At 34.8% G+C, this 16,290-nt stretch overlaps 1 protein-coding gene across 1 annotated transcript in view; it reads left to right on the forward strand.

Moving 5' to 3' along the window:
* LOC108294832 (TBC domain-containing protein kinase-like protein) overlaps positions 1-16,290 on the forward strand; it is a 134,093-nt gene that overhangs the window by 48,606 nt on the left and 69,197 nt on the right. Inside the window, exon 3 of the mRNA XM_017516817.2 lies at positions 10,541-10,716. Within this exon, the coding sequence (XP_017372306.1) occupies positions 10,541-10,716 (176 nt within the window). The remainder of the gene's footprint in view (positions 1-10,540; positions 10,717-16,290) is intronic.

The following is a 16,290-nucleotide window of genomic DNA, read 5'->3' on the forward strand; positions in this document are numbered from 1 at the left end:
TTGAACCAGCCTTGCATCCCCAGGATGAAGCCTACTTGATCATGGTGGATAAGCTTTTTGATGTGCTGTTGCAATCGGCTTGTCAGTATTTTATTGAAGATTTTTGCATCTATGTTCATGGGTTTTGGCTTTTTATCCAATTTGCCAGTCTGTGTCTTTTGATTGGGGCATTTAGTCCATTTACATTTAGGGTTAATATTGTTAGGTATGAATTTGATACTGCCATTTCGATGGTAGCTGGCTGTTTTGCCCATTAGTTGATGCAGATTCTTCATTGTGTTGATGCAGATTCTTCATTGTGTTGATGCTCTTTACCGTTTGGTATTTTTTTGCTGTGGCTCGTACAGGTTGTTCCTTTCTATGTGTAGAGCCTCTTTCAGGAGCTCTCGTAAAGCAGGCCTGGTGGTGATGAAATCTCTGAGTACTTGCTTATTCGCAAAGGATTTTATTTTTCCTTCACTTAGGAAGCTTAATTTGGCTGGATATGAAATTCTGGGTTGAAAGTTCTTTTCTTTAAGATGTTGAATATTGGCCCCCACTCTCTCTGGCTTGTAGAGTTTTGTGATTTCATTTTTTTATACACAAGAAGTGCTTCATCTAGCTGTAAGCCATTGTCCTCAGAAAACTAACACAGGAACAGAAAACCAAACACCACATGTTCAATGAGCTGAACAATGAGAACAAATGGACACAGAGAGGGGAACAACACACACTGGGGCCTGTTGGGGAGGCTGGGAGAGGGCGAGCATCAGGATAAATAGCTAATGCATGTGGGGCTTAATACCTAGGTGATGGGTCAATAGGTAACAAACCACCATGGCAAATGTTTCCTATGTAACAAAACTGCATGTCCTGCACATGTTTACTGGAACTTGAAGTGCTTCATCTACATAAATCATTTTGCTGTATTATGTAAGATAGAAACATAATTTTACTTTCTTCCAGTTAACAGGTTATCCCAATACTATATTCTGAATAATAAAGAATAAAATAATAGAATGATGCTGTATCAAATCATCACCCAGTGATTTGACATGGCATCCTTTTCTTTTCCAAATATTTATACATATTTGAGTCTGCTTCTGTGCATTCTATATCCAATTAATCTTTTAGTCTTTTCTGATGCAGTATCATACAATGTTAACTTTGTACAGTTTTAATATATGACAGTGTGTTTTATTTATTATTTTCCAATATTAGCATTTTTGTCTATTTTTTTGTCAAATAAACTTTAGAATGTAAGTTTCAAAATAGAAACTTCATTTTAGGATTTTTATTATAATAATAATATATACATTTCTCTAAGGAAAAATAAACTTCTTACAATATTGAATCTTTCTAGAAAGCATCTAATATATCTTCTCCCCTCATTTTTTCCACTGTCTTGCATGAAAGTACTTCATTTTCGTTAAATATAAGCTTAATTCTAGGTAGTTTATTTTGGATGAATATTTTGATATCATGAATGTAAGCTTTTGCCTATTACATTTTCTGGCTACTGGTGCCATATAGAAAAGCTAATGATTTTGTTATATGTTGTAACTAAAGCTAATGAAATTATTTGCAGTTTTATTGCATTTTCCTCCAATTATTCTGGGTTTTCTAAGGCTATATGCATCTTGATTTTAATAACTCTGCTTCTAGTGATTCGTTGCTAGAATGTCAAATATTTAAGATGAAGAATATCTGTTTCAAAAGACATGTTTCATTATTCTAATTAAGTTTTCTTCTGGTATGCATTTACTATTGGGTTTTCTTTTTCTAAAGTTAGTAGTTGGTATGAATTTGTATCACGTTTGGCCTTATGTAACTTATAGTATTGATTACATATTTGTATCATTTGACCAATTAAGTTGATGAGCTATATTTAAAATTTTTTCAAATATTGAATCATCTTTCATTCCTGAAATATGTCCTAAGTTATTTTTCTGTAGGTATTAAAAGCTGCTGTTGCATTCAGCCTTTACAGCTTTTAGAGTTTTAAAATCTGTTTTTCTAAGGAATACTGGGGAGAGGGGTGCACACGTGTGTGTGTGTGTGTGTGTGTGTGTGTGTGTGTGTGTGTGTGTAGTGCTGTCCTTGTCAGATTTAAATATTAGCTTAAGGCAGCTTCATAAATAAAATGGCCTGGGGCACTTTTCAGTCTTTGTTTTGCCTTCAGGCAGTTATTACATCATGGGCATTCCTTATACTTTGAAAATGAGATAGAATTGTTTGGAAAAAATTGTACTTGGCACCTTACTTCAAAGTAATCATTTGAAAATGTTAAAATTTTAGCTATATTTAAAAAGGCCCATTCAGGTTTCCTATGACTTCTGAACAGACACACATACACACACACGCACACATGCACACACACACAAACGTACATACACGCAAGCCCACACCCCAGTATATTCACGTGTATTTAGGCCTTTGGACATAGGTTTTCCACTCTTTGGGGAATATTTTAAATCAATGTTTTTAAATGTGTTAACATAGAATTGTACAGAGTATTGTATTTTTTAATATTTCTATATGCTTATATATGTTACCATGTTTGATTAAAAATGAGAAGAAGAATATAAAAACAGTTTTTTCTGATTCATAATATCTCTCTCACACACACACACACACACACACACATATATACACACAGTCCATATACAGATTTTTTAACTTTGTTTTCCCCAAAATGTCAACTCTTAATTTTTGTCTGTTTTTCCCTTTGTTAATATATTTATTGTTATTAAATTATTTTGCCTATTTTCCTAAAGATAGTTTGAGATTTTTTGTTTAGTTTTCGCCTTCTTCATATGCACCTAACTTCTTTAGAGTACAATTTTGAAAGCTTTATATGGTAGCAACTGTCATCTCCAGTTCTTCAGTTGAGGAAAGATGACTTTGTTGAGAAATTATTGAGGCAGATATAAATTTAGTATTCTTTATTAACCATCACAGTGCTCAGATGCCAGAAAGCATGTGATGACTTGCCATCCCTGAAGAGTCTGTCTGATAATCCAGACATAAGAATTGATTCTGCTCTGCATAATCATTTAATCATATTTTTATTCATTTATTCATTCATCAGATATCCATTGAGATTTTTTGTGCCAGACCTTGTGCTAGCTTTTGGAGGTACAAATATGAAAACACATGGAACCTGCATTCAAGGAGACTGATTGTAAGTCAAGTGGAGAAAAAGAAAACATCTCACAAATACAGTAATTACTATAATGGAGGTACATCCACATTGTTTCAGGAACATATACATACCCCATAGCACAAAGTTACTCATGAAAAGTAGACGATTTGGAAATACTATTTTATTACTTTATAATCAATAAATATATCTTAATACTTTCTGTGTGTCAGATAATACACTGGGTCCTGAGGAAAACAAGGTGTAAAAATCATTTTTCTCATGCTTGAGGAGCTTTTTGGCCTAGTGGGAAATGATTAATCTCATTGTAATAAATATGTGTACCAGATACCTGTGAAGACACAGAAGAGAAACTAAGTCAGTCAGGAGTTCAAAAGAAAGGCTTTCTTCACATAGAAAGTAATGTTTGAACCGAGATTTGAAAGACAAGCAGGGATTTATTAGATGGATAGTTGTGGCTTTCTAAGCAGAAGGAACAGTATATGCAAAGGCACAGTGGCATGAAAAGGCAAGTAGTGTGATAATGCTAAAGCATAAGGGACAAAATGGTGAGGGGCGAGAAAAGAGGTATAAGATAAAAATTTATAGAGTACATATCTTGTCAGACTCCATTCTAAATACTTTATATAAATTTGCTCCATAAGTCTTTATCATTACTTTGTGTTGGAAATATTTTAAATCTAGCTATTTTGAAACATACAATAAATTATTAACTACAGTCACTGTACTGTGCTATTGAACACTAGAACTTATTCCTTCTATCTAACTGTATTTCCATATTCATTAACCAGCCTCTCTTCATCCCCACCCCCCACAACACCACCACTTCCACCCCACCACTCTCCCCGTGTCCCTAATCCACCCTGTCTGCCTTTCACAGCAACTACTATTCTACTCTCTACCTCCATGAGATCAACTTATTTAGTTTCCACATACAAGTGAGAACATGTGATATTTGCCTTTCTGTGTCTGGCTTATTTCTCTTAACATGGTGACCTCCAATTCTATCAGTTTTGCTACAAATGATAGGAATTTTCTTTTTTTTTTTTTTTTTTTGAGATGGAGTTTTACTCTGTCACCCAGGCTGGAGTGCAGTGGCATGATAAAATATGGGATTATAGGCATGAGCCACCACGCCCGGCCAGATTTCATTCTTTTTTAATGGCTGATTAGTAATTCATTGTGTATATTAGTATATATACATTTTCTTTATCCATTCATCCATTGATAGACACTTAGTTTAGCTCAGTATCTTGGTTACTGTAAATAGTGCTGTGATTAACATGGGAGTGTGTATTTCTCCAACATCCTCATTTCCTTTCTTTTGGATATATGCCCAGCAGTGGGATTGCTGGATCATATGGTGCATCTATTTTTAGTTTTTTGAGGAGTCTCCATACTGTTTTCCATAGGGGCTATACTAATTTACATTACCACCAATAGAGTACTAGCATTCTCTTTTCTCCACATTCTTGCTAACATCTATTTTTTGCCTTTTTGATAACAGCAATTTTAACCCAGATAAGATGATATCACATTGTGATTTTCATTTGCATTTCTCTTTTGATTAATGGTATTGAACTTTTTTTTTTCGTGTACCTTTTGGCCATTTGTATGTTTACTCTTCAGAAATGTTTATTTAGATCATTTGCCCATTCGTAAATCAGATTATTTTATTATTGCTATTGAGTTCCTTAAATATTCTGGTTATTAATCCCTTGTCAGATAGAGAGCTTGCACATATTTTCTCCCATTCCGTAAATTGTCTCTTCACTGAGTTGATTGTTTTCTTTGCTGTGAAGAAGCTTTTTAGAATGATGTAATTCTATGTCTAGTTTTGCTTTTGTTGCTTGTGCTTTTAAGATCTTATCCAAACAATCATTTCCCAGACCAGTGTTCTAAAGCATTTACACAATGTTTTCTTCTTATATCTTTATAGTTTCAGGTCTTATATTTAAGTCTTCAATTCATCTTCATCTGATTTTTGCATATAGTAAGAGATAAGGGTCTAGTTTCATTTTTCTGCATATGGATATTCAGTTTTTCCAGCACCGTTTATTGAAAAGACTGTCCTTTCCCCCACTGAAAGTTCTTGGCAGGTTTAAGAATCAGTTGCCTTTAAATACATGGATTTATTTCTGGGTGGACGTCTAAGCTTAATATGCCTTGTATATACAGGCTTTTGGACAGAAGTGATAAATTGATAGACATTTCCAATGTTTTATAATTATCCTATATCTTGCCCATTACCCATAAACAAAGTCTCGTGAATTTGAAACCCTCTTTCACACAAGGAAAATGTGATATAGACCCATAATGTCTATAATACTAAGTAAGACCAAAGTTGTGCAGTTTTCCCTTTATGCCTCTAAGTGGAAATTTTACAATGAATGGTAAATTTGCTTATAAAACTTAGAAAAACTAAATTCTTTGTAGTTTTTTGTTTTTGTTTTTTTGAGATGGAGTTTTGCTCTTGTCACCCAGGCTGGAGTACAGTGGCGTGATCTCGGCTCACTGCAAGGTTTGCCTCCTGGGTTCAAGTAATTCTCCTGCCTCAGCCCACAGAGTAGCTGGATTACAAGTGCCCGCCACCATGCGTGGCTAATTTTTTGTTTGTTTAGTAGAGACAGGTTTTAGCCATGTTGGGCAGGCTGGTCTCGAACTCCTGACCTCAGGTGATCCGCCCACCTTGGCCTCCGAAAGGGCTAGGATTACAGGCGTGAGCCACCGTGCCTGGCCAGTTCTGTGTTTTATTTTTTTTTTAGAGGCAGAAAGAGAGAAAGAAAGAAAAAGAATTAAAGAAAAAAAGAAAAAGAATAAAGGAAAGGAAGAAAGAGGAAGAGGAAGAGGGAGAGAGAACAGGGGTGTTGCTTTATTGCCCGGGCTAGAATGCAGTCTAAAAATGGATATGCCTGTAATTGTGTTTAATAATAGAGACATTAAAAAAAAATGAAGGAAGAAAACAAATAAGCAGCCAACCAATATTTCATTTAAACCTGTAAATATGTGTGATGTAGTACTGATAAGAGTGTATACTTCGTGTATTTAAAGTGGAGAATTCCATGAATGTCAATCAAGTCTACTTGTTCCGTATCTGAGTTCAAGTCCTGAATATCGATGTTAACTTTCTGTCTCATTGATCTGTCCAATATCGATGTTGAAGTCTCCCACTATTATTGTGTGGGAGTCCAAGTCTCTTTATAAGTCTTATATATCTGGGTATTTCTGTATTGGGTGCATATATATTTAGGATCTTTAGCTCTTCTTGTTACATTGATCCTTTTATCTTTATGTAATATCCTTTGCTTCTTTTGATCTTTGTTGTTTTGAAGTCTATTTTATCAGCAAAAATTGCAACTCCTGCTTTCTATTTATTTATTTTTGCTCTCCATTTGTTTGGCAAATCTTTCTCCATCCCTTTGTTTTGAGTCTTTGTGTATCCTTGCATGTGAGATGGATCTGGATGTAGCATACCAATGGGTCTTGGCTTTTTTTGCCTGTCTGTCACCTTGGATTGGGGGATTCAGTCGATTTAAACTTAGAATTAATAACAATATATGTGTGTTTGATACTGTCATTTAATGTTTGCTGGCTGTTTTGCCCATTAGTTGATGCAAGTTCTTAATTATGTTGATGTTCTTTATTTTTTGGTATTTTTTAGAAAGGCTGATACTGGCTGTTCCTTTCTATTTGTAGTGGTCCTTTCAGAAGCTCTTGTAAAGCAGGCCTGGTGGTGATGAAATCTCTGAGTGCCTGCTTGTTCACAAAAGATTTTATTTTTCCTTCGCTTATGAAGCTTAGTTTGGCTGGATGTAAAATTCTGGGTTGAAAGTTCTTTTCTTTAAGGATGTTGAATATTGGCCCCCACTCTCTTCTGTCTTGTAGGGTTTCTGCTGAGAGATCTGCTGTGAGTCTGATGGGCTTCCCTTTATGGGTAACCTGACCCTTCTCTCTGGCTGCCCTCAGTATTCTCTCCTTCATTTCAACCCTGGTGAATCTGGCAATCATGTGCCTTGAGGTTGGTCTTCTTGAGGAATATCTCTGTGGTGTTCTCTGCATTACCTGGAGTTGAATATTGTCCTGCCTTGCTAGGTTGGGAAAGTTTTCCTGAATAATATCGTGCAGCGTATTTTCCAGCTTGGATTGATTCTCTTCGTCACATCCAGGCACACCTATCAAATGTAGATTAGGTCCTTTCACATAGTCCCATATTTCTTGCTCGTTCTTTTTTATCCTTTTTTCTCTAATCTTGTCTTCTCGTTTTATTTCATTAAGTTGGTCTTCAACCTCTGATATCTTTTCTTCTGCTTGATCAATTCGGCTGTTAAAACTTGTGCATAGTTCGCGAAGTTCTCGTGTTGTATTTTTCAGCTCCTTTAATTCACTTATATTCCTCTCTGAATTGTATGTTATTGTTAACATTTCGTCAAACCTTTTTTCAAAGTTCTTAGTTTCTTTGCATTGGGTTAGAACAAGTTCTTTTAATTCCCAGAAGTTTCTTATCATCCACTTTTTAAAGCCTGCTTCTGCTAATGGAACACAGTCTTTCTCCATCAGGCCTTTTTCTGTTGCTGATGAGGAACTGTGATCCCCTGTAGAGGGAGAGGCGTTCTGATTTTGGGTATTCTCAGCCTTTTTAGGCTGGTTTCTTCCCTTTGTTATAAATTTATCCATCTGTGATCTTTATAATTACCGTCTTTATAGTTGGGTTTCTGAATGGACGTCCAACTTGTTGATTCCCGGCGCTAGAATCTGAGCAACCCACTGCGCCAGCCAAAACAGTGGCGTTAAGATTGATGGTGCTTTTCTGACTCTGCACCAAGAACCGCCACTCCAAGGCAGCGGCAAAACAGCCTCACTGGCCTCAAGAGTCGCGCTGGCGACACGTGGGGCTCCTCCGCTGGGAATCTCCTGGTGCATGAGCAACAAAAATTGATCTGAAAGTGTGGCGTCCTCTCGTTCTCTGCTCTTTCAGTGGGAACTACAATCCCGAGCTGCTAGTGATCAGCCATCTTGGATCTCTCTCTCTCTGTGATTCTGTTTTTAATATTGTAATTATTTTCTTCGTAAAGCAAAGTAGTATAATTTGTTCTAAATTTAATTTACTAGTATCCTAAAATTAATTTGTGGGAGAACTTGTATACGTTGAAGTTCTTTACACATACACATTGATGGAAACTTAGAACATTTGAATTTGTCAGCAGTTCCTCTCCTTCTGTTCTTACCATTTCATGTAGCAATATTCTTTCCTTTGAAAAACTCCTCCCATATGATGCATTTGATTGGAACCAGTGCCAAGGTCAAATCTTTATATAATCAATCAGTTCTTCATAGAGAATACTTTGGACAAATCCTCTTCTTCATCAGCCAGAGCACTGTTTTCACTCAGATGAAACGTCAGTTTGAAATGCCACATTCATCACAAAATGACTAAAAGTGGAACTAGGCTAATCAAAAAGTTCTTCATTTCATCTTCATAAATGTATGACTTCATGTGAAGGCTGGAAAAACTACCTGTAGAGATTGCAATCTAATGAAAAAGGAGATGGAAGCATTGATTGTATGGCTTGCTCCTTTCAAAACTCTTTAATCTTTCTGAGCTATTTTTAATTTCAGAATGTTTAGATAGCTTTAATACTTAATATTAAAAAGTTAAGATTCTTAATGCCTATTTTTTATTAAAAGCCATAAACTCATAAAGCTCAGCAATTTCCATTTTTATTTAAAAGTTAATAACGTGAAAGAACAAGTGCTGTACCACTGGAGAATTCAGATCACAGCTGGGGAAACCCAAGGGATGAGAGCTGACATCAAACTCCAATTGAAGACCTTTTTTAAAAAAATAAGTCTGTCTGGTAAATGATTCATATGGTTTATTTTTTTTTTCTACTTAGAAATTCTAAATTGGACATTCTAAGTGTAGAATTCCACAATGCAACTGAGGAAAGAGAGAAAATGAGTAAACGAGATAATTATTAGAGTATTTTGATAACTTATGAAACATATAAATGAAATTTTTTGAATCCTCATATTTTAATCACTTGAATTTTTATAATGTTTAAATTCTCAAGTTATGCCGCATAAGTTTCAAGAAATCACTAGTGTTCAATAAATTTATGTTGAATTTAGTTGTGTGGTATTACATTACCTGTTATGGGGGAAGGCTCATCCTTTTTTCTACTAAGAAACATAGAGAATGATTGTAAATCGTCCTTAGTCTGAGTCATTCTTATCACAGACACAGACCAATGAGTGGGTTTGATAGCCTGGAGTCTGAGCTTACCTCCTTCATAGTTAAGACACATTGTTAATTTGGTTTACTATTTAATAAAGCATTAAGTTGTTCTTTATTCATCTCCAAGAATCAAGTTTTCACTTACCCATTTATATATAACATAAATTATATTATGAAAATTCAATACATATATTAGAACCAGTTTCTTTAATTGCTATGTATGCCTAATTACAGTGCAATTTCTCATGTTACCTGAGTTGAAATTAATGCAATTCACAGCAACAGTAATTATACTTAAAGAAAAGTGAAATTGTACTTAAAGGAGCTATTTTTTTCTTTAAATACACAACACTCTCATAAGGAAAACTTTGCCTCATCTCTTACTACATGTTTGAGCCAGGAGCTTGCAGTGAATCAAATAAATAATGCTTTTTTATAGGTGTAACTAATAAAGAAGTAAACCTCAATAGTAAGAAATCAGTTACACGAGCAGTCCCCATCCTTTTTGGTGCCAGATACTGGTTTTCTGGAAGACAGTGTTTCCATGGACTGGGGTTTGGGGTGGAAGGATTGTTTCGGGATGATTCAAGCACATTACATTTACTGTGCACTTTATTTATATTATTACTGCATTGTGATGTAAAATGAAATAATTATACCACTCAAGTTAGAAACAGTGGGACCCCTGAGCTTGTTTTCCTGCAGCTAAATGGTCCTATCTGGGGGTGATGAGAGACAGTGACAGATCATCAGGCATTAGATTCTCATAAAGAGCATGCAACCTAGGTCCCTCACATATGGAGTTCGCAATAGGGTTTGTACTCCTATGAGAATCTAATTCCACCACTGATCTGACAGGAGGCGGAGCTCAGGTGGTAAAACAGCAATGGGGAGTAGTTATAAATACAGATGAAGCTTTGCTGACTCACTTGCCACTCACTTCCTGCTGTGTGGCCCAGTGCCTAACAGGCCATGGACCAGTACCAGTCCATGGCCTGGGGGTTGGAGACCACTGAATTACACAATAGACTGCGAAAATCAGATGGGTTCCTCTTCTCTAATATGCTGTATTGTTTGGTATCAAGATATTCTATTACTGGGGATAATTTTGTTTTTCTGTAATATTCTCAATACTTTTGTTGTTTGTACATTTTTTTTTTCAGTCAAGAGAATCCATCCCATTAAATGACCTAAAATCAGAAGTATCACCACGGATTTCAGCAGAGGACCTGATTGACTTGTGTGAGCTCACAGTGACAGGCCACTTCAAAACACCTACCAAGAAAACAAAGTCCAGTAAACCAAAGCTCCTGGTGGTTGACATCCGGAATAGTGAAGAGTATCCTTTACATATGCTGTTTTAAAGGGTGGGTTATTGCTTATTTATATTGCATCCTTTCATTTAAATGGTGTGTGGTTAAAAAAATGCAAAAGAACATTTCATGGATTCTTCTGAATTCTAGTAGTTAAATTACTCTCAAACTGGATCCCAGAATAGTCTTGCATAAGGTTTTATAAGATAACATTACATATGAGAGACCTTAAGATGTTTTCCAAACAACACCAGAATATTGGGATATTTTCTTGGTTTTTGTGTTTCTCTGGTGCATATTCTTGAAGGCATTTGAATCCTTCATTCTATAGATAGGAATTGTGGCAAAGATGAAGAATAAGTATACACCCAATCTACCTCATAGCCTAAAGAAAAAGTTTGCCACATCTCAACATTGACCTTGTGTTCATTATAATTTTCAAAACACTGGCTTACATAGAAGATGTATTTTCGCTAACTGCAAAGTATTTTTTACTAAGATTTTACTATTGAACGTACTATAATATCCAGTGGGTTTGATTGGCATTAGAGTATGAAGAGTTACAAAATAGTAACTGTTCTGTCTCCTCTTTTATTTTCATTCTCTTCAGATTCTTTGATTCTGTATTGTCTAGAATGTAGATAGTTTTCACTTTGTTTAAAAACAGAGCAACTCTTAAAATCTTTCTTAGAAACTCAATATATAAAATATAAATGAATTTTATTATAACCAATTTTCTTCATAAGTTCAAATTTATAGCATTTACTAACTATAAATCTATAAATGAGGGTTAACATGTTAGTGGTTTCTTATATGCTGAAATTGGCATATACAGGTTAAGTGTCATGACTCCAAAATGCTTATGACAATATTTCAGATTTCATATTTTTTAGGATTTTGGAATATTTCCATTATAGGTATACATACAAGTTCAGAATACCTAATCCAAAAGACTCTAATGAGTATTTCCTTTGAGCCTAATGTTGTTGCTCAAAAAATGTCAGATTTTGGAGAATTTCAGATTTTAGATTTTTGGATTAAGGATACTCAATCAGCAGTAAATTTTTATGTTCATATTTTCAATTCCAGTATTTGAAATGAAATTTAAATCATACATTTACAGACTCATTTAAGTAATTTATAAAATCTTAGGTTTCTGACAGCCAGCATAGTTTGAGAGCCCACAATTTCAAATGATTTATTTTCATCATTTTGTGAAAAGTTGCTACTTTCTATTTTTCTGAGTTTGGAGAGAGTGTAAATGTTGATATCACTAGTTGTTAGGGTTTCGGGGATACTAGAAATTCTTTGCAGAATGGGTGAGTAGACTCCTAAAAGAGGCATTAAATTCTAGTTAACTGGTCAGGACCCCTAGTCTAGAGTTCTTCTCATCTTATACTTCAAGAGTTTAGAATTTTTTCAATGTTTTTAGGATTTGAATTTGTATTTCTTTTGCTTGAGTCTTTATTCATAGGCAGTCTCCCATAAAACCATAAAAATAGCATTATAATACCCTATTTTAATTTTAAAGATAATTACTAAAATTAATAAAATAGTTTATTCATATACCGCTTCTCTGATATTTTCTTTCACATAATTTAATTAATTATTAGAAATTTTAAGAACACACACAATGTGAAAGCAACACTAAATCCAAGGTTTTCCAAACCTCATAGCTTGATTTTATCACTGATACCCTCCTTTATTGTCTGCAAGATATATGCAAACAAAACAGCAGAAAAGCAGAGCAGCTAGCCTGAACATTCTTCCCTGATGAATATGGATGAGTTACCTAATGTAGGAATGCCTCTGTGTCATCCCACAATATTTGGTCCAGTGTTGGAACTAAGCAGAGACCTGGCCTGAATGTTTTACTGTCTATAATTATGGGCTAATGCGAAAACATCAATATTACCGTGTGCCACCTTAGAGTGGGTTGAGTCTAAAGCAATGAAGAAAGGAAAATGAAGTCATCCGTGTTTTATGACCCTCCCAAAAGGCCCAACTTATGACATTTTAAAAATCCATTTTGTAAATCTATTTTAAAACTAAAGTGTTCTTAAAGTTCAGCCATTTATCCTCAAAACCTTCCTTTTTTTCCCCATATGTTGTTAGTTTACCACACATCTACTCCTGTTCTACCTCTGAATACCAAATGTTGGCACCTGTGTTTCATAGTGCTTTGAAAAAAACCACAAGCTTAATTAACTCTTCTCCAAGAGTTGTGTATCATTAGGTCTCTACTAGTGTCAAGAAGCTAGTGAAAACTTGAAAGCTGTAGGTTCTAAGATCCCCATTGACTGAAGTGGCTTTCCAAGTCTAGAAAACAGATAAAGCTTTTTTGATCTATGATACATACTATCTGATTACATTATATGAAAATAAGTAGCATTTATTTCTTACTATTAATCTTAAATCCTATTTTTAGGGAATTGAAAGAGGGGAAAAGAATATGCCTTGTAGTAATAAAGAGATTCATAAATTTAATGAATGTGTTAGAATATGATTTTTTTTATATTTCATTATCCTTAATAGCAACCAGTGAATATTATTCTTTATGGTACTGTGGACAATTGTTTAAGAAGAAGGTATAAAATAAAATTCTTATTTGCTCATTTGCTTTTAGTATGAGGAAACTGGAACATTAAAATATTTGATATGGAAAATATATGATCAGTAAAGATGATAAATTATATGTATTAAGTGAGAGGTATAGGCAAAAAAATCATCAACAAGGACATAATCTCTGGGTAAGCAAAGGCCAGACTAGGATAGAACTCTGCCTTTTCAATCTTTGCAGCCCCAAACTTAGCACCAAGACTTAGCATCAAGAAAATACCCAGAATATATTTAGAGAAGCAAAAGGGCAGTATGACAGACAGGAAACACTAGTGAACCACAGCCTCTTATCTATAATATATCCTTCCAAGTTATGAAGTTATAACATCGAGACACAGTTGGCAATAAACAAACCATTTTTTGCATTCTATAACTGATCCATTGACTTCTAAGGTCCTTCTCCATTTAAACCCAGAAGCAAGTCAGGACTTAACAAGTCATTAGAATTTGAATTTTGTCCTAAAAGCATTCATTTCATCTAATATGCATTCATTCATTGAACAAATATTATTATATGCCACTTCAAATGACAAAAAAAAATGACAAACTTATGGAAATTACATTTTAATTGGAGAAATAAATAAACAAATACAAACCTAAAATGATCTTAGGTAGCAATGAGTACTATAAATAAAAATAAAAGGATAGGAAGTTACAGTTTTGATAGAGTCATTCAAGGAAAGGCTTGAGAAAAGGAGAAATTTCAGCAGAGTTGAATGATGTGAAGAGGCAGGCTATAAATGATACAGGGAGGAACACTCTAAGCAGAAGAAAGAGTAAGGTCAAATACATTGTTGTGTAAACATGAGTGGCATTTTGGACTAGCAAGGACACCAATGAAATAAGAAATTGAGTGAGAGGAGATAAAGTTGCTGAAGCCCCATGATAATTTATCGACAATCAGAAATCTCCACTGTTATTCAGAATTATTGACATGACCCTTACCTCACCTAATACCTATATCCACTAATGTATGAAATCTACAATTAGAGATTTATGCCATTGGGCTTAAGGTGTTTTACTGTCCTATTAAAGATGCAAGTGTATATGGAAGCAGTAATATATTATGCCTTACCTGTTATTGTAGAAGTGGCACTTAGAATGAAATTTTTTTTCTAAATGTATAATTTTTTATTTTAATTTTTTTATTTTAGGTTGGGGGGCACATGTGGAGGTTTGTTACATAGATAAACATGTGCCACAGGTGTTTGTACATATTATTGCATCGCCCAGGTTAAGCTCAGTACTCAATAGTTATCTTTTCTGTTCCTCTCCCTCTTCCCACCCTACTTCCTCATGTAGACCCCAGTGTCTGTTGTTTTTTCTTTTTATTCATAAGTTCTTATCATTCAGCTCCCACATATAAGTAAGAACATGTGGTATATGGTTTTCTATTCATGCACTAGTTTGCTGAGGGTAATAGCTTCCAGCTCCATCTAAGTTACATAAAAGACATGATCTCATTCCTTTTTATAGCTACATAATATTTCATGGTATATATGTACCATATTTTCTTTATCTAGTCTGTCATTGATGGGCATTTAAGTTGATTCCAGGTCTTTGCTATTGTGAACAGTGCTGCAATGAAGATTCTCAGGCACATGTCTTTACAGTAGAATGATTTATACTCCTCTGGGTATATACCCAGTAATAGAATTGCTAGGTCAAAAGGTAGTTCTGCTTTTAGCTCTTGGATGAATTACCATACTGCTTTCCACAATGGTTGAACTTATTTATATTTCCAACAGTATATTAGGGATCACTTTTCTCTGCAACTTCACTAGCATCTGTTATTTTTTAACTTTTTAATAACAGCCATTCTGACTGGTATGAGATGATAATCTCATTGTGGTTTTGATTTGCATTTCTCTAATGATCATTGGTGTTAAGCTTTTCTTCATACACTTGCTGGCCACATGTATGCCTCCTTTTGAGAAGTGTCTGTTCATTTCCTTTTCCCACTTATTAATGGGTAGTTTGTTTTTCTCTTGTAAATTTGTTTAAGTTCCTTACAGATGCTGGATATTAGACCTTTGTCAGATGCATAGTTTGCAAATATTTTCTTTCATTCTGTAGGTTGTCTGTTTACTCAGTTGATAGTTTATTTTGCTGCGCAGAAGCACTTAAGTTTAATTAGATCCCATTTGTCAATTTTTGCTTTTGTTGTAATTGCTTTTGGTGTCTTTGTCATGAAATCTAAACCCGTTCCTAGGTTTAGGAGGGTATTGCTTAGGCGTCTTCCAGGGTTTTTATGGTTTTGGGTTTTTCATTAAAGTCTTTAACCTACCTTGAGGTTATTTATTATATGGCGTAAGGAAGGGGTTCAGCTTCATTCTTCTGCATATGGCTAGTCAGTTATCCCAGCACCATTTATTTAATATGGAGTCGTTTTCCCATTTCTTGTTTTTTGTCAGCTTTGTCAAAGATCAGATGGTCATAGATCTGTGGCCTTATTTCCGGGCTCTCTATACTGTTCCATTAGTCTATGTGCCTGTTTATGTACCATTGCCATGCTGTTTTGGTTACTGTACCCTTGTAGTATAGTTTGAAGTTGGGTAGTATGATGTCCCCAGCTTTCTCCTTTTGGCTTAGCATTGTCTTGGATATTCAGGTTCTTTTTGGTTCCATATGAATTCTAAAATAGTTTTTTCTAGTTCTGTGAATAGTGTCATTGGTAGTTTGATAGGAATAGCATTGAATCTGTGTATTGTTTTGGGCATTGTAGCCATTTTCATGATATTGATTCTTCCTATCCATTAGCATGGGATGTCTTTCCATTTGTTTGTGTCTTCTCTGATTTGAGTGGTGTTTTGTAATTTTCATTGTAGAGATCCTTTACCTCCCTAGTTAGCTGTATTCGTAGGGATGTGTGTGTGGCAATTGTGAATGGGATTGCCTTTCTGATTTTGCTCTCAGTTTGGTTGTTGTTGGTGTATAGGAATGCTAGTGACTTTTGTACATTGATTTTTGTATGCGGCAAC

This window comes from Cebus imitator, unplaced genomic scaffold (assembly GCF_001604975.1).
Source record: "Cebus imitator isolate Cc_AM_T3 unplaced genomic scaffold, Cebus_imitator-1.0 Scaffold606, whole genome shotgun sequence".
Taxonomy (NCBI): Eukaryota; Metazoa; Chordata; class Mammalia; order Primates; family Cebidae; genus Cebus; species Cebus imitator.